At 43.9% G+C, this 21,961-nt stretch overlaps 2 protein-coding genes across 2 annotated transcripts; one reads left to right on the forward strand and one right to left on the reverse strand.

Annotated features, from left to right (window-relative positions):
- Positions 1–724: 724 nt before the first annotated feature.
- On the forward strand, positions 725–14,672 carry man1b1b (mannosidase, alpha, class 1B, member 1b). Its single transcript, XM_080532115.1, has 14 exons — positions 725–1,236; positions 1,916–2,059; positions 6,863–6,971; positions 7,062–7,183; positions 8,936–9,093; positions 9,245–9,342; positions 10,061–10,240; positions 10,349–10,497; positions 10,713–10,901; positions 11,116–11,306; positions 12,062–12,182; positions 13,745–13,939; positions 14,124–14,255; positions 14,447–14,672. Exons 2-14 carry the CDS (start codon positions 1,955–1,957, stop codon positions 14,651–14,653), a joined length of 1,956 nt encoding a protein of 651 aa, XP_080388241.1. The 5' UTR covers positions 725–1,236; positions 1,916–1,954; the 3' UTR covers positions 14,654–14,672.
- Positions 14,673–16,867: 2,195 nt separating this feature from the next.
- dpp7 (dipeptidyl-peptidase 7) lies at positions 16,868–21,522 on the reverse strand. The gene is made up of 13 exons (XM_080532116.1): positions 21,429–21,522; positions 20,720–20,849; positions 20,470–20,609; positions 20,136–20,299; positions 19,693–19,828; positions 19,482–19,563; positions 19,001–19,167; positions 18,662–18,722; positions 18,214–18,332; positions 17,925–18,081; positions 17,664–17,728; positions 17,482–17,552; positions 16,868–17,020 (listed from the first exon to the last, which is right to left on the reverse strand). Exons 1-13 carry the CDS (start codon positions 21,510–21,512, stop codon positions 16,906–16,908), a joined length of 1,491 nt encoding a protein of 496 aa, XP_080388242.1. The 5' UTR covers positions 21,513–21,522; the 3' UTR covers positions 16,868–16,905.
- Between the last annotated feature and the right edge of the window lie 439 nt (positions 21,523–21,961).

Below are 21,961 nucleotides of genomic sequence, written 5' to 3' on the forward strand. Positions count from 1 at the left end.
TCACATTGCTATGACTTCTGGTGTTGATACCTATTCAACTTTTTCACCTAGTGCACTTTTTAACATAGAGGTCTATGGAAACCAAAGGATGCAATTTGTTATAGTTCTATCTTTGCAACCTTATATCTAGCCTATCTAACATTTCAACTACCTGGCCATCATCCTTTCACCAGTCACTACTGCTTCAATCGGTAGATACTGATTAACCTCTTAGTTGTTTTTGATATTTCCACACCTCCCTCTCTCTCATCTATCCATTCATCAATCCAATCAACCAACCTATCTCACTTTCTTTCAACTACAACAAATCTATCTATCGAAACATCTTTAAACCTTTTCCACTACCAAAATAACACTTGCATGCCCACATCAAGTTTCTTCTGGATTTTCTTTTTCTAGTTCTGTCTGTAATGTGTTTGTTCTATTCTACTTCTATTGCATCTATTACTACAGTAACTATCTCTATTGCATCTATTACTACAGTAACTATCTCTATTGCATCTATTACTACAGTAACTATCTCTATTGCATCTATTACTACAGTAACTATCTCTATTGCATCTATTACTACAGTAACTATCTCTATTACATCTATTACTACAGTAACTATCTCTATTGCATCTATTACTACTATCTCTATTGCCATTTCCTTTTCCCATGTGTTGTCATCCAGGGCACCAGCCAGCAGCACGGTTACTACAGCACCCAGAGTGGAGAACTGCAAGCGATTGTTTTGACTCTAAAACCTCAATTTTAAAACCTGAAATTAATGACTCATTTGGAGTATTAGGCTACGGGTGACGTGGGCTTGATTTTAAAAGTGTTTTAGAATAAAAGGTAAGGTTTCCTGAACATAGTAGCCTTATCGTAACAAACGTTAGTTGACGGTTGCTTACACAGTGTATCGATCAACAAATGTTACATTGTTGATATCCCTGCGCTCCTGCCGTGTGTAGTTACTTTTCTGATGTAGGCTACGCGCGCGGGCTGCCACATTTTTTCATGCAAGGAGTGTTCCTCACGAAAGGTATGCAAGGCGGTAGCTTACTTTTGAGTCAACATCTGAATGTTGCCCTTTAGGCATATTATTCGTTAATTTCGAAAGACTTGACTCGTGAGAAAGTAGGCCCCGTGTCATGCCTCGGTCTGTGAGTCGGTGAAGCCTCGAGCCCGAGGACGCTTTTTGGGGAATCGTGAAGTCCGACGTGCGGGAGACGATACATCGTATCCTATAAGGTAAAGTACATTATTTGTATCAACCCATTAGGTTGTAGACCCGTGTAATCAATATATAATAATGCATTGCATTCTTTACATTTCTGTGATATCAAATGTTTTCCAGATCAGCTGTTGCGCTGTTCACTGAAGATCAGTCTGCTGGTGCAATAAAATAAATCATTATAATTATTCTAGCTTATTGTTAGGCTATCAAATAGGATGTAGGATAGATAGCAATAGGCAATCATTACGAACAGGTTGTTCAAAACAGGGCATGATTTTATATGTCAGGTGGAGTACTTTAATTTCTCCATCCAAACAAGTCGAGACTGCGAATTCGGACTCTTTCTTTCAGTGTGACAGTGACAGTATTATAATTCATTAAACGGGATATAGCATACATCATTTACCACATTGTTACGTTTAGGTTATACAGTGGTCCTCACGACCTCACCTAAAACTGTTCAAGCTTTTGGTTGGATGAGATCTGTGCCATTTGTAACTGTGGCTGCGTTCGTAAATTTGCTCTGAGAGCGCCAGAGCGCACACTGGGTTCAACGTCATAAAGGGACCACGTAATTTGATTGGACAAGATACATTCCACGAGTACTGATCAGATTCCAGAGCGAATTTACGAACGCAGCCAGAATCATTGCTAGGTCTGCTATTTCTCATGCAACACGCTCTGCCCCTCTAGAATCGTGTCTATGACTTCCCTGTGGGGTGAGCTGGAGACATGCAACCACCATCAAGAAATGACTACATATCCTTAACCCTCACTGGACAGGAAAGTGGCAGCTATAACAACAGCAAACAGTGGCGAAGGCAATCCTGTTGGAGGGTGAGTGAGTCAGGTTTATTTTATGTGATCACAAACGCAGGTTCGAGTTCGCCTGCACTCTTTCACTGAATGTTGTATTGCAATAACATTACATGTTAATGATATACCAACCTGGAAAAAATATGTCTTGACCGTTCACAGTTGTAATATCATAGATTGTTGTGTATCATTGACAGGGCTATGAAAATAAATCCTGTGTTCCCAGTGGCAGCATATAGAGACTGATCAACACAGGTCCCAGAATGGAGCCTTGATGGAGACAAAATAGTCTCTGCCGGACCAATCTAATACTGAGTCAGAGAGGCCAACACACTTATGTAGTCTATTAATACGGATGTCATGATGGACTGTATCAAAAGCAGCACTTAAGTCTAAGCGACGGTTTCACAGACAAGGTTTAAGCCTAATCCTAGATGAAAAAGCGTCTTCAATAGAGATTTGACACTTTTTTTACATTTTATTTAGCACATAGTAAAACAAATAATCCATACACACAATAACCATAATACATCATAGAGAGTAGGAGCAAGGAAGACAAGAAACCCCGAGGGGCTTATGGAGCGTCTCCCTTGCTTGAAATTGTTTAGCACTGAAGGATCCAGGTTACTTTTCTTTAGGAGAGGTTTCACAATAGCAGTTTTTAGGGAGAAAATACCAGTCAGTAAGCACGTCATCCTTTACAGTGAGACAATTAAAGACAATTACACAGTCTTAAAAAAGGTGGTGGGGATAGGGTCAAGTGAGCATGTGGAGGGTTTTAATATCTTTGTTCCTGAGCATTTCTTTATCAACAGCAGCAAAATCATTGATCATCGTCTTAGGCAGAGGGAAAGTGTCCAAAGACACGGGCTCACACATATTCAGTCTAACATGGTGTACATCCAACCCAGTGTTTCCTCTATATGCATTTATGGCGGGCCGCCACGAATGAATTTCCTCCGCCACTAATTGATTCAGACAGTCCACTTTGATTCAGGCTGCGCAGAAAGGCAGCGAGTTATTATGACCGGAGAACAGAAAAAAAGCAGATTGAAGCTAGATTTAGGCCGCTTCCAGACCAACATTTCGTTACGATTTAGGGCGTAGTTATTTACAATATGTTACAATGTTGCAATTAACCTCGTCGTTTGTGTTCGCACTGCAATCAAGACTGAATCGCTCTCAACAGGCGCGCGGCGCGAGGCGACGCGCTTTCAAAACAGTTTTGTGATTGGTCCGAATTTAGCGGGACATTTGGATTTCAGGAAATCACTCTCCTCTCTCTCTCTCTTCGCCCGTCGCCGGTCCCTTTAATCCCGTAAACGTATCCTAATCGAAAATGCAACATCATCAGCGACGACTGTGGGTTATTTCATTTACTGCTGTTCTCTGGTTCATGTTCTTATACCAGTGCTCAGTATAGAGTATTTTAAATGAACATTCGTAATGTATGTCTCTGATGTTCATGGTCAATTAAATCAGCCTATTTTGTGAAACAAATAATGTTCCCGCTGATGGGTTAACCGAGCATTCTCGCACCTAACGTGCAAGCACCTAGCTTCGAACTATTCATAGCAATATGCGCGGGGCAAAAATAATCTATTGCCTCTAAAATCACCACGAACAGAACGGCGGAGGTACGGGTAAACACGGCTCATGTTGGTGTCCTCAAAGGTAAGAGTTGGTTTTCTTTAACTCAACTGATAGCATTACCTTGCTGTTGTTGTTTACCGAATGCTCCATCTGACTGTCACACTGTGATTTTACTTGTGTAAACAGTTAATGAGTAACGTTAGCCGGTTTTGTGCGTGTACTCTCATGTAGGCCTACTTCGTATTGATCTTTCTGTGTGTGTGTGTGTGTGTGTGTAATGCGCGTTCCGCATGTTCCGCTGCAGCTGTAGGATATATTGGTATTTGATCACCTTCTATATAAAATCACCTGCTCGGCTTTAATGACTTAACCGCTATTTAAGAAATTATAATTGTTGCCACCCTCTAGTTTTTGGTGAAACTACGTCTTTGTTTTGAGCGCCAGTGCGCGTTTTATGCGCGTGCACGCGGGGGGGGAAATCGCGATAACCGCTCCGCCACTAATGTGAAAAATCCTGGAGGAAACACTGCAACCTGATCTTTTGTTATCTTACTTATGTCTCTGAAAAATACTGCAAACTCTTCACATTTTGATGTTTGATGTCTTTTTTGAGCTGTATTTATGAGGCTGTCAAAAGCATTATTAGTTTTAGAAATCAGCTTTGAGAAATTAGCTTGTCTTCCATTTCTAATTGTTTTATTGAAGATAGTGAGGTGTTCTTTAAAAATGTGAACTTGCAGCTTAGTTTTTCTCCATTGACGCTCACCTTTTCTACAGATTTACTTTAATTTAATAATATCCACTCCAAGGTGGTTTCTGTTTAGATTGAATGTTCTTAAGTTTGGCTTGTTCAATAGTGTCAATGGTAGTCTTCATGTTATTATTAAAACTGTTGACTAATTCATCACAGGAGGGAGGAAGGATCTGTGGGGGTATGTTATTAATATTATTCAGCAGCTCCAGAGGTATGATAACATTTCCTAACAACTTTTCCTAACAACAGCTCAGTAACAAACCTAGAGGATGATAACAATGCAGAGAAAAGAATACAGTAGTGGTCTGAGATTGACAAGTCAATTACATAGGCTACATCAATCCTCAGACATTTACATGTTTGGCAATTAGCAGAGGCCTTTATCCAAAGCGACTTACAAGGAATACATTTGCCTAAGCAAGTGAATCATCTGTCTATCATTCATTGCAAGAAAAAGTAATCCATACTAGGGCCACGGGCCATTGGCAGTCATAATGAATAAAGAATTAGGGTTTTCTTTTCTTTTCTTTTTTCCCTTTTTTTCCCTTCCAGATATGGGTTTGTTAATAACAAAAGTATTATTGCTTAGTGATCGAACATTGAGAAGTGCCATATAATTGTTTTCCCACCCAGTCTTTCTCAGTGCAGGACATGGAACATTTAATAGGATGGAGATCAGATTACTTGCAGTTATACCACGAGTAGTAGGCTACAGTTTAACTGATGATTAGTGGATCTCACATGTTGCCTATTGTGAATGTTAACTGGGATGAAAGTAGACAGAAAACGGACTGCCCGGTGGAGTTTAGGGAGTGTTTGTTCAGTAGTCCAGTTTAGGGAGTGTTTGTTCAGTAGTCCAGTTTAGGGAGTGTTTGTTCAGTAGTCCAGTAGGCCTACTACTACTTCACTTTGTTCTATTAGCATGGGTGATGCAACGTCCATGTTTGCAGAGAGAAAATGTGCACCAGTGCGGTTGGAAGTCCATCTCTCTTATAGTATTCACTACGGTTCCAGAGGAGGTCGAACATTGAAGTAGATTCCAAGGGTTGTGCACTCTGCCTTGAACCAGTTGTGGAGAGAGAGAAGTCCGGTGAGGCGGCCGTAGCCACATCCAAGAGTTGGAATTGGACAAGAAATCAGGATCCTTTTACCTGTGGAGGCCAAGAGAAATCCCTCTTTAACAGCTCAGACTGCTGTTTCCTGGTGTCTTTCGACCCAACGTGCCCAATGAGCCTGGTGAGGGGGTGGTCCAGGCCCCAAAGGAACGCCTTCTGCCATGTTTATTTCCCCAAGCAACAATCCAGGGCTCTGGGGCAGAGGGAGCAGAGCAGTGCATGTGGTTTAGCCCCCAGGCTGGGCCAGGGATCTTCCAGGGGGACCGGTAGAGCTTTCACTATTTCTGGCTCTCCGATGGTGGTAGTGCCACTGCCAACCCAGGGGAGAGTGATGTAATTTTCAGCCAGCCTGGATGTTGCTAAGGCAACCATCGAGTCAATGTGCTGCTCATCTTCCTTGATCTGGTGCAGGTTTGAAATTCATCCCTCCAGCTCAGCGATCCTCTGACTCAGGTAGAGGCAGCTGTTGCGTCCCGGTGGAGAGGTGAGCGGAGGCATGGTGCAGACTTGTTTCAGGAGAGACTGCTGCAGCTCAGTGATGATTTGACTGCAGTTAAGGCCAGGGAGAAAAGTATTCAAGAGAGCGGGTAATTCAAGGCTTTCTCAAATTTGGTAGTAAAAACACAACAGATAGATTCCAGAGGCAGGGAGCTGCAAGACAGCAGCCGAAAATCGTGCGTAATCCAATATGGCAATGTTCTATGGTAGAATTTAGATGGTTCTCCCTACTGGTAAAGTCAAACAGATAGAATTGATTCTTGTTAGTCCGTAGAAAGCAACCACAGTTCTCCATAGTCCACTCTGTAGGCAAAAAAGGCAATAGTATTAGGTAAACAACAAATAGTCAATCCTAATAAAGGTCAACCAGGTAGCAAGAACACGTTTTCGAGATGAAAGGCGACTGCCAAAAAGTTTGTTAGCGTATTCTCTAGCACTCTAAAAAGGCTTTCAGAAGTGGGATTCGAACCCACACCTGCAAAGGTGATTGCAACATGAACCCAGTGCCTTAGACTGCTCGGCCATCCTGATTTGTGTTTGCTAGTGGAGGTTCTGTAAAGGAATCGTAACCTGACTTCCGTCTAATGGCTGTAGTTCTAATATTGATATGTTGGTAATATGATTAATTTGCTTTAAAGATTTTCTTAACGCATTAAGGTTTCCAAATTAATCAACATTGACAGCCCTAGTATTCTCACAATGAGTATGACATCAATCGATAAGACCCCTTATTGATTGTTCCCATGGTAACTAGACATACCTGTTTGATTAGCATTAACATTGATCACATTTCCTTACATTGTTTTACACTCTGTATTTTGGAGATGTCTCTTTCTAATATTCCCTTTTCTATGACCTCCTCAGAAATGGAAGCAGTTATCCAGACTGCAGCGCAGTCTTATCCTCTTCACTTTGGCTCTCGTGTTAGTCTGTGGGATGTCCATGTACCCGAGTGTCACCGAACATTTTGGAGGTAAGACTAACAGAAACTCATCATGGTGATGACGACCAATGGTCATCCTAAAGCACCAGAGACTGAACATCCTCCCCTTTGCATGTCCAGGCCTTTCAGAGGGGGTTGTGAAGACGGAGAAAAACAAAGCCAGGGGCCACAGCCTTGAGCCAGAGAAACTCACTGAACAGAACACGCAGGACAAGCCAATACTGCCACAGCCACCCACAGAGGTTTGTAAATCCATCTCTAGGGTTGCACAATTTGGGGAAAATTTCGACATGGTGCATAGGTGTGGAAGCGTTTTGTCCCGCTCCCTTGCTCACCCATGGTTTGAACTCTTAGGGCCCTATTATGCACTTCTTAACTTGCCGTCTTAAGTCTTAATTAAGACGCACCGCCAGGTTAAGACCTACCGCCACCCTTATTATGCGCTTCATACGCGCTACTGCTATTATGCAGGTGTCGATAGGCGCCCACACATAAGACGTAAAACTCCCGTGCATATATTGCTCATTGTGGGAGTGTTCATATGTTAATGAAGTGCACTAGGCGCCCCTGCTATTATGCGATCTGACTTTGCTCCTAGCGCTAAGAAGTGGTTTGAAAAGTTCTTAAGTTTAGACTTCATGCACGTTTTGAAACACGAGCGCGCCTCCGCGGTTTGCGCATGCATGTGGGCACACATGAACACGCACGTGGCTCCACGGCAAGACGTCAATTACGGTCACAGTATAAATGCTTTATTTCAGAAGGGAGAGGCCAGCGCTGTACAGTATGTTGCCTCCGCATACTGTGCACATACAGTACGAGCATGCCGTGCGTAATATAATGACATCAACATCTGTCATTCCTGCAGTCTTCCAGCGACCCCTCTGTAATACTTCTCAACTCACAAGCGGAGGTATTGCCGTGTTTATTCAGAAAATAATCATGCACGAGCTTGTTACTTTCTTCTGCAGAGAAGCGCGCTGACCTCCTTCTTAGGACTTCCATAATAGCATAGCGCTAATGACTCAACGCAGCCAGTTCTTAAAGGGAATGGCACCTGGCACGCTGATTGGGTTGATTGAGAAGACGCCCAAAACACACCCATGACTAATTTCTTTGCTTAGCGCCGGGTTTTAGGCGCCAACTACCGCACGCATAATAGCAAAGTGGCCTTGACCACGCCTCCACGTCTTAAGTTTAGATCTACCGCCTTGTCTTATTGCTTAAGACTTATGAAGTGCATAATAGGGCCCTTAGAGTCAGAGATGGAGGTGCTTCCCCTAAAACTCACTATTAGGACCTGTCATCCCTCAAACAGTCTATTTTAGATCAGATTTTTGTCATTTTTTGTCATCGCAGAGTACGAGTACTATACAACGAAAAACAGTTTAGCATCCAACCAAAAGTGCAAATAGTGATATAAGAACATTCTATAAATAGAACAAGAGTGGTAGTGATGGGTTGCTATGCAATGGACAGTAAGTGCAGAGGTAGTATTATAAACATCAGTTTATGTTTAGAGGTATATACAGTTATGGGCTATATACAGTTGAGCTATGTACAGTTCTGAGTTATGTACAGTGAGGTAGTTAATGTACAGTGAGGTAGTTAATGTACAACAACAAAAATAAGCTATATCAGGAGACAAGTGCAGTATGCAATAGTTCAGAGGGGTGTGGAGCAGGGGTTTGTTTATCAGAGTGATAGCAGCCAGCTGGTACGGGACCTGAGGATCCTGTACTTCCTGAGTCTCTTAGATTGTAGGGGGACAAACATGTCATTTCCACCAATTGACAACATTATGTGCCCTGACGTGCTTTTGTAAAAGGGAGAAATTACTGGAATCTGTACAGGAAACTTCCCTCCCATTTGCAGCCCTATTCCCCTCCCCCGCTCTGCCCCTAAAAAGAGCCCATGGCTGTGAAAAGATGTTATGTGACAGTAAAATAACCTCTGTCTTTAATGCACCGCTGTCCTTTTACTGTCTCCATCAGAAGCAGAAGAAGGCATCCCACAAGCGTGGACCACCTGGCCTGCATCATCGACTACAAAAGAAAGGAAATGTGTCAGATACCCAGGTTGAGGAGAATCAGGGACCGGAAATGAAGAAAGCCGATGATGAAAAAGGAGCCATTCTGGAATTACCTGTAAGGTAAGACGTATTCTCTATGGTACAGGTACGGAAATAATTAGTGGAATTTGACGGTTGATGATAGCTTTATGTGGAGCTCACTTCCAACCCCAACCCACCAAATGACTTGTCATCTGTATCTTTCTCCTCATTTTCCTGTGCGTCTGTTCAGCTGGCGCGGGGCCGTGGTTGAGGCTGATCAAGACACTGACGACACTGCCAAGGAAGGAGAGAAGAAGGATGTCTCCGTGGTAGAAACGAAGGAGCCAGGTGTGCACCCTGTTTCTGCCTCCTCTCCTTCATGACTTCCTCTGCTCATATACCCCCCCCCACCCCCATGAACAAACACTTCTGTATCCGTCACATAACTAGCTTTTCCAGGGGTGCAAACTTGGGTCTGAGTCTACGTCTCATCCAAGTCACATGATGCGCGAGCTAACATCTTCCTGTTTGCTAAATTCCGCTGCTGTTGAAATAACCTTTAGCTTCAGGCAGCTAGGTACAATTCCCGACAGCGTGGAGAACACAGTCACGGTAAGCAACTTGTTTTCGAAGTCATTGTGTGGGTCAATTAAAAGGTCAGGGCCGCCGCTACTTACACGCGCATCATTGTTAGACCGACATTAGTGCTAGTGCTATCGCTAGAGCTATCCATTTAGGACCGTTACTGCTAGCGCTATCCCCCTCCCCCCCCCACAGAAGGTTCTCCTCTAGCCCCGCTAGCCCCCCTCCCCCCATCGACAAAAGCCTCTGCTAAGTTTAGCTGCACATTGATCCTTTTCTTTGTTTTCAATCCCCCCAAAAATCACCAGTTTACCTTGATCTCATAAAGTATTTTAAAGTTGAGAAGAGGGAAAATGTTGCTTTGAGTTGAAGAGTTTATGGCCTGAAATAGAACAATTCATTCTGGATCAGTTCATTCATTCTGGATCAGTCTGCACTAGATTTGGATGGCAGTTTATCATCTTGGCATGTATGTGTGTTTCAGAACTCGACAGGCTTGAGGCAGTAAGGGATGCTTTCAGACATGCATGGAAGGGCTATAAGGACTTTGCCTGGGGCCATGATGAGCTGAGGCCCATCTCCAAATCCAACGGAGAGTGGTTTGGCCTAGGCTTGACCCTGATCGATGCTCTGGACACCATGTGGATCCTCAACCTGAAAGAAGGTAATCACATTCACGTTCTTGTGCAGCATTGAAATGATATCTTCTGCATCAGATGTTTTTGTATGGAACTAGATCCTTAAAGTAGACTCTCTTTTTTGGGGGGAACAGAGTTCGAGGAAGCTAAAATCTGGGTGGCCACAGAGCTCTCGTTCAACAAGAACGTGGACGTGAACCTGTTTGAGAGCACCATCCGTATCCTGGGCGGCTTGCTGAGCACTTACCATCTGACTGGAGACACTCTGTTCCTGGACAAGGCTGTGAGTCAGACAGACAGAGAGCTGGCTGTTACTGCAGGGCCCTCTGGCACGTCCTCCTCCTCCACTCCTTATGGCTCTCAAAGCCTCTTTCATGCGCTGTTCGCTGGTCATAATGGGTTCATTCGTCCAATCGGTTGTTTCTCTTCTGGGTTTTAGTGAGAAAATACACTTCTGATGGACAATTATTTTATTTTATTGTTTTCATTGCCCTGCAGAAAGATATAGGTTCCAGGTTAATGCCAGCCTTCAACACCCCGTCCAAGATCCCCTACTCTGACGTGAACATCGGGAAGGGTTCGGCCCACCCTCCTCGCTGGACGCTAGACAGCACGGTGGCCGAGGTCACCAGCATCCAGCTGGAGTTTCGGGAGCTGAGTCGCCTCACTCAGGACACTCGCTATCAGGTGATCCCCGCCCCCCCCCCCCCCTCTCTTAGACACACTCAATGAATAATCCATCTCTTGAAAGTAATCCAACTCTTGAAAGTAATGGCCTTGGTGAAAGTGAAATCCACATTATCACTCCACAAGCACTCCCAACACTTTCTGACAACACTTTTCCCCTCAACCCCCCCCCCCCCCCCCCTCCCATCCCCCCTGCTCCCTCTGGTTCCCACAGGATGCCGTCGGTCAGGTCATGAAGCAGGTGCACAAGCTAGAGGGCAAGCAGGACGGCCTGGTGCCCATGTTTATCAACACCAACAGCGGACAGTTCACCCATCTGGGCGTGTACACCATGGGCGCGCGGGCGGACAGCTACTACGAATATCTGCTCAAACAGTGGATCCAGGGCGGCAAGAAGGAGACAGAGTCAGTCTTGGTTTTCTCTCGTATATATCTCTGCAGTTTCCCTTGGCCTGGCCTTCTCAGAGCTGTCATGTGTGGCTCCGCACTGACACTAATACTCCCAGTCAGGACTTGACGCCGGAGCTCAACCCGTCTGTCAGGTTCTCCACTAAGTGCTCTACCGGTGCCGTGCAGGCAGCACAGCCGCCGGGCCTCTGTAGCAAGCAGTCACATCTGACAGTCCCAGTGCTTGATGTGCTCACAGCTATCCTTCCTATCCCTCCCCTGACATATCCGACACAGCTTAGACCGCACGGAGCCTCTGGTACCTGCTACGCTGGATAAGCCTGTGTTGTAGCAGAGCCCTCAGAGTATCAGACAGGGCGTCAGCCTGAAATATTCATGACTCCTTCTGGTGATATTTACTTAACTACATGCACAACTAGGTCTTCAGAGCCGCATTATTAAACATTTATCTTTAGCCTCAGCAGCTCTCTTAGATCCATGCACAGCTAGAGGACTTTTTCTTTCTTTTTTCTGTTTTATGTTCTTTTTTTTCATGTTGCCTCAGTTCAAGCCTGACCCTGCGATGACACTGGATTCTATGTGACACTCATACAAATAACAGAGAACTATGCTAGCTTGATTAGGCTTCACTTCTCAGTCTTGTGCATGTGCATTATGCATTTACTTAGCTTTCCCTTCAGACAAGCCAGTATCTTGTTTCATTGAGATGGATGTGTTGTTCAACAGGCGTTGACTGAGTCTGTGTTCATCAGGTTACTTGAGGATTACATGCAGGCCATGGAGGGGGTGAAGAAGAACCTGCTGAAGAGGTCCACTCCTAACAACCTTACCTTCGTAGGAGAGCTTTCTCATGGCCAATTCAGCCCCAAAATGGTCAGTATACTAGGGCTGTCCCAAACGACTATTTTTCTAACGATTAATCTAGCGATTATTTTTACCGATTAGTCTAACGATTAATATTTTTACTGTTCGATTAATGTAGCACTTAATTTTCCCAAAATAAATGTCAAAAACTTCTCTTATTAACATTTCAGTATTTTATTCAATTATTATTGTACAAATATATAAATTAGGCTTCTGCATTGCAGGGCAATATTCCACAACAAAAAATATCCTCTCTTTCTTACAGTCCAACATAAAATATAATATTATAAAATATAAAAGTTAACTTCAAATAAAAGGAAAAGTGCAAGTAATGCAGTAGGCAAGTTAAAGTAATTTTCAGGAGGAATACCAAAATAAATACCAACATAAAATCCTCTAATTAGTGCAATTCGAGTGAAATTCTAACCGGAATACCGTAACTATACCTCTCAGTAACAATAACGATCTCAGTAACAATATAACATTCTCCCCCTCTCTCTGCTCTCCCCCTCCCAGGCTCCTCTCTCTCCCCCCCTCCTCTCTCCCCCCGCCTGCCTCCTGGTTATTATTATTATTATAGGTCAGTATTTCTCAAAGTGTGGGGCGGGCGCGTCGCGAGAGACAGTTAGGAGGTCAACAAGTTACAGTATCTTAGCTGTTCATAATGATGGCATGTCTAACAGGGACACTGACAGGGAAAGGGAAAAGAAAAACGACAGAAAATCACAATACTTGAGAGTAGGGATGCACCGAATGATCGGCCAGGTTCAGAGGGATAAGCCACAGCGCCATTGATGTACAACTGTGTCGGAGATCTCCTGTCGATAAAAGCTTGCATGATTATACTACTATCTAGTATACTAGTATACATACTATCGCATGTGCGGAGTCCATACTCCACTCCACCCACTTTACAGCACAGTCGGAGTTCGGCCATTCCGTGTTCCGTGTGAATGTTCGCCAATGTGAGACGTTCATTTTTTATGACGCGATCAAACAGTGCAAGCAAACCATGCTGTTCTGTAAATGACATGAGCATTGAGTGATGACTACCTACTGCCAAGTAATATAATTATAGCAAACATGCCGGCAGTTTGGTATCTGTTCTCTGACTCTGAAAGACAACAAGAGGCACATTCTGATACTATAGACTTCCGGTTTCGTTTTCGCGTCTTCAAAATAAAAGCGTGAGTTAAGCGTTGTTGAAAATCAATGACACGTCGCTCGTAACTGGTCGCAGCCATGTTGTTTATTTGCGACGCACATTACGCGAGTCGACGTATTGACGTAGTCGATTACGTCGTCGCGTCGTCCCAGCCCTAGTATACACACCAGAAGCACATGAACCCCACTACTGTCTTATCTAGATCAAAGGAACTGTCTGACCATCTTCATCCAGGATTCCCCGAAGTGATTTTCCAAAGTTTAGTTGTATCTTACCTAACGTAATCGGAATATTTTTGATATCAGATCTTATAGTATAGGATCTTATACTATAATTGGCTCCTTGTTTTGTGCTTTCGGATTCATTTCCGTGAATGTGACATGCTGTTTCTCTTGTATGTTTTCAGGATCACCTGGTGTGTTTCCTGCCCGGGACCCTGGCCCTGGGGGCCCACCACGGCCTGCCTGCTGACCATATGGAGCTGGCCAAGCAGCTGATGGACACCTGCTACCAGATGTATGCCCAGATGGAGACAGGCCTGAGCCCAGAGATAGTCCACTTCAACATGCACCAAGGCAGCACCCGAGACGTGGACGTGAAGGTGGGTAGGGGCGGGGGGGGTGCACACTCCACACTGCAGCGAGACATGGTCATAAGTAACGCACTACACAATACATGTGCAATGTCTTTATCTGTTTTAGTTTTCACACCGCTGAGGAAAGGGACATTGATTTAATTAAGAATGATTGTCAAGTCATGTCTGTCTATCTGTCTCTGTCCCTCAGCCTGCCGACAGACACAACCTCCTCCGCCCTGAGACGGTGGAGAGCCTGTTCTACCTGTACAGGTTCACCAAGGACCAGAAATACAGAGACTGGGGCTGGGAGATACTGCAGAACTTCAACAAGTACACCAAGGTGAGGGGGGCATAGGCCAGCACTAGACCACAATCAATACTGACAGATTGACTTGGCTTGAGGAAGAGAAACAAACCCAGAAACATAACAGAGGAGGAATACAGTACGAGAGAGAGTGTGGTCGATTAATGAGTGTTCCACCGAGGCTGCAGATCCATACCATGTGTGTGGTCTCTTATCTCTCTGCTCAGGTTTCCAGCGGTGGCTACACCTCCATCAACAACGTCCGCGACCCAGAGAACCCCAGTCCCCGGGACAAGATGGAGAGCTTCTTCCTGGGGGAGACGCTCAAGTACTTCTACCTGCTCTTCTCAGACGACCCGGAACTGATCAGCCTTGACCAGTATGTGTTCAACACAGAGGCCCACCCCCTACCCATCTGGCCCACTGTCGAGTGACACACGCTCGCACACACCCACACCCACACCCACCCCTCAGGGCTTGGATAACACCAGAGATGTCTCTGTAATCCTTTTCTACATCTCAGTGACGGGGGTAAGTTACCCTCTCCCATCCTGACAACTCTGGATAAACGCCTATTTTTAAAAAAGACAGAATTTGATAACAAGCGATTGTAACAGCCATGGAGACATAGCAGCGCTAAGGGGAGAGATCCTTCACTATGTATTGTGTTTGTCCGTTCTACCACATTGCCGGTAACGGAGCAGCCTCTCCTCAGATCAAAGCGACATGTTTACTCTGAAGAAAGAATGGAACTCATGTGTCCCAGCCAAGCACGCGTCCTTGGCTTCACTTAGAGATGTGTTCTACCAATACTAAAGAATGAGATTAATGTGACTTGCATCCAAGCTGTGTCAGAGACAGTAGCCAGAGTGGAGGTGGAGGTGCAGGTGCAGGTGCATTTAGAGGTGCTAGGTTTGGCACAACCAAAACTGGATGCCCAGTGCCCACTCCCGTCCTGGGCGCTTAAAGAGTTCAGGAAATGAAGCTGAAACGTCCAGTGTCGCTCCCTGGACGGTTTCACTTTCAAGCCTCAAATGAAAATTATTTAGATGGAGGTTGAAAAGGTTTTCCATTATATCTGCCATGGAATAGTCTGAGTAACTTGCATACTGTGAAGCTTTTTGCATACGGGGACTGCGAGCACTGTTTAATTTTCCTTGTGTTTGATTTTTGTATTTCACTGATCAGCTGCTACTATTGTTATTCTATTCCTCCTTTCTTTTCCTCAAAATGTTGTCGTGGTGTCAAACAAGTGCAGGGTTGAGTTGATATTTGTGATGTTAAGTTGGACAAATTGGACCTGAGAGATTAAGCTTAATTTTAGTTCATTTCATTTGAGTGGATTGGTAGTGTGTCTCGGTATACAGTAACATAGGATGAACTGACTTATTCATTATGTGGATTCTGCAGAGCTGTGTTGCAGCTCCGACTTCACTGTCATTCCTGTAAATAACTGAATGTCCTGATTTTATGTTTCACTCAGATGAATATATGTGTGATTGTATTTAATTGAAGAGTTTGCAGTGAGACCAAACTCCCCATCCTAAGTGCGTGGTGTGTGATCTGTTGTTCTCTGGATGTTCAGCTCTCCCCTCCTCTGTTGTTGTATCACTTGTGCCTTCAGCGTTGCCCTGGACGACATTATGAAATGTTATCGTCTATTTCTCTTCTTAATGCCTCAGACTATTTTTGACGTGTCATTCATACATTGCTGTTTTGTTATCGAAATGTGGATGGTTATTGTGCAAAGAGGTGTATTTTTACATAGTAGTGGTGAGTTGATTCTTTTTTATTAGTCCCTCTGTGTTCATTGAGTATACTTCACATGCTGAGTGTGCATACCAATCACAACAAGGGCTCCCTCACCCTCTCCCCAGTCAGAATATGGCTGGTCAGCTCCCATTCATTTCATTTAAGCACAGATGTTGTTCAGCATGACTTCTAAACCAAAGATATGCTGATTTTATTATTCTCAAAAAACGTAAACATCAATTTCTGGTTTTGTTATGAATGTTGAAATAAGCCATTTCCTAAAGCCATGTTTTATAAAATATCAAATGAAATATTAGTGGAGCTTTTGATACCACATTGAAGACAGTTGTGAGTTCACAGTCTTCGAAAGTCAACGTAGTGTGATACTAACATGGTTTAAAATAATGGTCCAAATCCTGTCACATTATGGAGTCGAATAATATATACTAAAAGATAGATCCCCCTCCCCATGAAACCAAACTGGAAAGATATGGAGTGGGGTTTTTGTATTTTACTTATGATATTGGTTGTTCAGAGCCTCAACATTTCAGTGAAACTATGAGCCTGTGTCTATTGCAATGCTTAGGTGTGTGTTCAGAGCCTCGTCTGGAAAGGGGACTGGAGGCCCTACATTAGCACACCCATATCTATTTACTAATTTCTGTCCTACTAGCTACAGTAGGGACATCTCTAAGTCTGGTCATGAACAAGCTAACATGCTAAGTCAAGGCCTGGGTCAAAAGGGACCAGTGTCTGGTTCTGGTCTACACATTCTAAATCATATACATACAACCTGTGTAGTTACCGTCACTTGGTTTACAATAAAGCACACTTTGTAAACGGATTTGCTTTAATTTTGTACAAATGTGGAAATAAAAAAAATACTTTATTGAACTACATTTTACAACTGTGTCAATCATCATTGAAACCCATTTTAAAGTGATTTCCATTGTGATCTTCCCCTCTCCATCTTCACCCACTGAGCAATGGTCTCTGACTCCAGCTTTCTGGCATTTATGACTGATACTGGATCTGCATCATTGGACTCTCTGCGAAAACAAAATGTCACAGTAAGATTGGCATATCACCCCATCCCTCTGTGTGTTGCACTGAGAGCATCCACCATATCGAGCCAAACTAAAAGAAATATTACAGTGCAAATAATGTCATGCAGAATGGAGTGGATGAAGTGTAACCCCCGTACTACTCTGGGCATGTTGTAGGTCAGTTATGGAAGCGTCCGTCGGCTAAGGCTGATTGCTCCCACAGTGGTCTATGCTACACGCCAACATGAGCAGTGCGGCTCGCAGGGCAAGTTTAGGATTCAAATCTATTTTTACCCCTCTGTCCGCAGCGCATGAGGAACCATCCAGTTAGCCTGCCCAAAGCCTCTCTGGTCTGCCGCTTGACTGAGGGCATGATTCTGTTCGGCCCAACCCCGACAGGACACAATTGTTCCACTTACAAGCCAGACACAACGTAGTTTGGGGGGAAGTGCCTGTCCTCTTACCTCAGATCCAGGTGGTGAGCCCCCTCAGATATGTTGATAGCGATCAGTGATGAGCTCAAGGACTTTCTCACCTACCAAACAGAAGGTTTACAACTAAGCAACACAAAAGCAAAGTAGATACTAAAAGTGACAGAGATGAATCCAATCAAGTTCAATAAGTTCACATGTTTTGCATCTCTTACCCCTCCATTGGCCCATGGATCAAGATCTCCATTGGAGAAGATGATGTTGCTGGCTGTGGAGAGCGCTGAACAGAGGAACACAGTGACAAGAAGAACACATTATCATTGAGAAGTCTTCATGAATGGAAAAATGAAATAGACCAGTGGAATTAAATAGACTTAAAAGAAGAAGAAAAAAAAAAAAAAAAAAGGAAATGGAGATTGAATTGCCAAGGCACACTTTAAATGCAAAGTAAATGCTGAAAAGCAGATGGTGCTTACCGTCGCCCCAGAACTGAGTCCTGAGCCAGCCGGGACGAGGTATCACCCCCCAGCGCTTGGAGCAGTAATGCTCCCTATGCTTCCCAGTGAAAGGCATGTGGGGGAACATATCAGTCTTATTGTTGCTCTCATAGCACATCTCAATCTCTGTGCAGGCCTGGAAGAGAAGACATCAATGTAAGTGAATATACATTAAATCCATTTCACATCATCCAGCTCTACTGGATGTTTTCCCTACTTGATGAACGTAGAGCAGATGGTATTGGTTCGGTTATTACGCACACAGTACCTGGTAGTCCCAGGCCAGACTGTCAGAGCCCAGTCCACAGCCGGTTGGGTCAGCACACTCCACATACAGGCTATAGAGGTCAAAGCAGGTCAGTGCCCCTGTAGAGTTGTACACTATTCCTGTGGGTGATTCAGCAAAAACAAGAGATAGACCATTATAGGTACTGGTAGACTGAGGGCCGGTTTCACAGACAAGGCTTAAGCCTAGTCCTGGACTAAATCACACTTTCAATGTAAAATCTCCATTGAAGATGCTTTTTAGTCCAGGATTAGGCTTAAGCCTTGTCTGTGAAACTGGCCCTGAATGTTCTATTTTGTATGGAAATGCTAAAGGATATAGAGGAGCGCCCTCTGGTGGGAATTAACATGTATACCCAGGACACAGTAGCCTTGCGGTAGAAATGTAGGATCGTTGAAGAGAGCTTAATGGAAACCTCTTTCTATCTTACCGGCAGTGTCTTTGAGGGCTTGTAGCAAGTCAGCTCCACTCAGCATAGTGTCACAGGCCACCTATAGGTACAGAGTTATGTTCTTAGTTTAAAAAGATTCTTCTGCCAATGGCCCCTGGCCTGAGCATAGATTACCTTTTCTTGCTATGGTTGGTGGATAGATGATTCACTTAGTCAAATGTATTTGTTGTAAGTCGCTTTGGATAAAGGTGTCTGCTTAATGCCAAAAATGTAAAATGCGGTTCAACAATGAAGGACATCATGAATGACAAAACCCAGCACAACCCTGACCCAATGTCAGGAGAGGTGTTAGTATTTGTGAACAGCAGGTAGGCCTACCTTGACTGGGTTGGCAGGCATGCTGCCCATGAAGTGGGTGCTATAGGGGTAATCCAGCATGGCCATGAGGGTGAAGGCATTACGCAGGAACCCATTCAGCTGGTGGATGTCCTTCTGAGAAGATGGAGCCTTGCACAGGGAAAACTCTGACTTGATACGGCCATAGTCTGAGGGAGGAGGACAGACATACAAGGGGCACCACCATGCATTGTTACTGTAATGAAGAAGGATCACACCATGGGTACTAGAAGCTACTACTACCACTACTACTACTACTAGCCCTACAAATTATCTACGTATATATATTGTGATGATATTCATAGGTTATTCATAGGTTAGATTAGATAGTAACAGTAATGTGGTGTTATTATTAGTGACATGGTATACTTCCTAAAGTATGAAGATGGCTTACAATATTCTTTGAACTGATGACCCTATTTATAGTGAGGATAGTCTTATATTGCCCCAGAGCAGACTTTACCTTGTTCTAGAGCCAAGTCTTCCAGCTTCTGGAAGGCTCCTCTCACAGCATCCCTACACTCTGGGGAATCATTCTCAAAATCCTGCACAATGCAACGAAAAACATAAGGTCACTTCAACAGAGAACAGTGTAACAGCCGAGATATTGACTAACTCCAGTCTTTGTGTATCATCGGTCACTGTAATAATGTTTCTAGGCTGTCTGAACATACAGATGTCACATCCTGGAAGAACTGCCTAGAATCTCCCATCCCTGCAGTGGACAAGATGGGGGCGCTGGCGGCGAGAGCCCCTGCTACGATGTTGGGGTACCTCAGCCTCATGTAGACTGATAGCATCCCTCCATAACTGAAAGAGAGGGGGGAAAAACAAACGTTGTATGAACCCTTGTCTCTTATCTCTCTTACGGATAAAGGGTTCAAATTGGGAATTAATTGGATTTCTATAAAGAATTTGCCCCCCAGCAAATAATTAGGATTTTATCTAAAGCATAGCTCAAGCTTTGAATTTGTTTTGGAACAGGTTTTTCATTAAACGTGAAACTTTCTCCTTTCCTACCAAGAATAAAATCCCCCTTATATTTCTTCCCACTGAACCCACTGAACCAAATACTGAAATCATAGGTAAGTTTGTTAGAACATTTGGGCGTGCTTACCTCCCCCCAAAGACAATGACTGGACATGCTGAAGCCCCTAGCTGTTGTTTCAGCTCAGTGATCATGACAGCATAGTCTGCTAGGGCCTGTTCCACTGTCAGTAACCCAACCTCTGGGATGTTGAAAGAGTCCTTACCAAAGGGAAGGGATTTGCCATAGTATCTCTGTGGGCCAAAGTGTAACATAAGACAGACATTCAAGGCAACTGTGTTCATCATGTTACAGATATCAGCACTACTCGGGTGACTTCCTGCTTCATCTGTGACACTGTTGAGTAACTTCACAACTTCTGTCACGTCACAAGGTCGGCACATGTGACGTGTCATATTCTTACATGTTCCGCAAAAATCACGAGGGCTTTCTGCTGGGCGGCCAGCTCTGTGATGAATCCAGAGTTCAGGGCAAACTCCCAGATGTCCCCCTCATTGCCAGTGTAGAAGAAGATAGGTCCATAGCCTCGCTTCCAGTACTGATCTGTGGAGGACACAGACCATCAAGGCAGTCGAATGAGGGCATTCATTTAACACAGACATAATAAGACATACAGTACAGAGGGTAAAAAGTGAACAGTAATGTGTATTCACCCGTGACTAGATACCGCTGGTCGTAGGTGCCATTGCCCATGCTGTTGAAGTTGAAGTGGTCCATTATTTGGGAGAAATATTTCTCTGTGAACTGGGGCTTTGGGTCAGTGTGGTCTCCATGATGCTTGACCTATTAAATGCAATGATAACAATATGTTTCAGAATCAGAATCCTTTTTTATTACATCTCAATGTAAATAAGAGTACAATTATTTGTCTTTGGTTCCTCAACATTGGCATTGCAGCATTCAGATACAAAATCACAATAATAATAGGCTATGTAACGAAAATAAGTGATGTTTGTTTGTGTGTATGTTTATGTCTCTGTCTTTTGTTTATTTGTGTCTGAGTCATCTTATTGACTGTGGCATTGTTTGTTTGGCATTGACAAAGAAGAGCCTCAGAGGCTATTATTAGCAATGACCGTGTAACCACCACGACTGTGCAAGTGTATTACTAGGGATCATTAGTCTAGCTCTAGTAAACGGTCTGCTGTCCTAACCAATGTTATTCTACTGCTATGCTGACTCTGCATCCCCCAGCCCCAAACATGCTTCCAAAGAGCAAACTACCCCCACACTGTTGACATTAATCAAATGCAATGGTTCTCTAAACTCTAGCCTACGTCTAAACCAACAGTACTCAACAACAACATGACATGGCAACAATATTACATCAAAAGACTGATTCCTGAGCGAGAAAAAAGTTACCTGAAAATGCCTGCTTGGAATCCCCTGCGTCTCTACATAGAGCAGAAATAAAAAGGTTAGAACAACAACCCCCTGTTTTGTCATTTTAAAAATGTGAATAAATGAAAGCCTGAGCAATACAAAGGCGTATTTTAAAGGTCCATAACGTGTCATATGATATGAATCTTTTATCACATGACTGACATCGTTACACTTGGCTTTGTTGTTACACCTAACGTAGTCTATGTAGAAGCTGATAACTAAACATTCTAGATAGCCTAACGCAGGTCTAAATAGATTGGCTAGTTTGAAACTAACTTGATACAAATCTGCGAAACGTTTGCAGGAACGCAACTTCCCCTTGACTCGCTGTTATCTGGGAGTCCCGACAGAAGAGAAGCTCTCTGCTGCCGCCACGTGGACGGGAGGTCCTCCGGACGCCTAGGTAAATGAGTTGCTCTGAAATAAGTTTGCCATGGAAATGCATGTACAATTTTTGCTTAACCATCTTGTTTCATATCGCGTAAAAGATAACGACGCCGTCAAACATTGTA

This window comes from Nansenia antarctica (assembly GCF_963989245.1).
Source record: "Nansenia antarctica genome assembly, chromosome: 5".
Lineage (NCBI taxonomy): Eukaryota > Metazoa > Chordata > Actinopteri > Argentiniformes > Microstomatidae > Nansenia > Nansenia antarctica.

Bases quoted from the DNA above. Each gene is read 5' to 3' on its own strand.
- man1b1b (XM_080532115.1), top strand. From the start codon at position 1,955: ATGCAACCACCATCAAGAAATGACTACATATCCTTAACCCTCACTGGA. The intron at 6,972-7,061 runs GTAAGACTAACA...TTGCATGTCCAG, and splicing joins TGTCACCGAACATTTTGGAG to GCCTTTCAGAGGGGGTTGTG. The intron at 10,902-11,115 runs GTGATCCCCGCC...TGGTTCCCACAG, and splicing joins CTCAGGACACTCGCTATCAG to GATGCCGTCGGTCAGGTCAT.
- dpp7 (XM_080532116.1), bottom strand. From the start codon at position 21,512: ATGACAAAACAGGGGGTTGTTGTTCTAACCTTTTTATTTCTGCTCTAT. The intron at 18,333-18,661 runs GTAAGATAGAAA...AATCACCCACAG, and splicing joins AGCCCTCAAAGACACTGCCG to GAATAGTGTACAACTCTACA. The intron at 17,553-17,663 runs GTAAGAGATGCA...TCTGTTTGGTAG, and splicing joins ATCCATGGGCCAATGGAGGG to GTGAGAAAGTCCTTGAGCTC.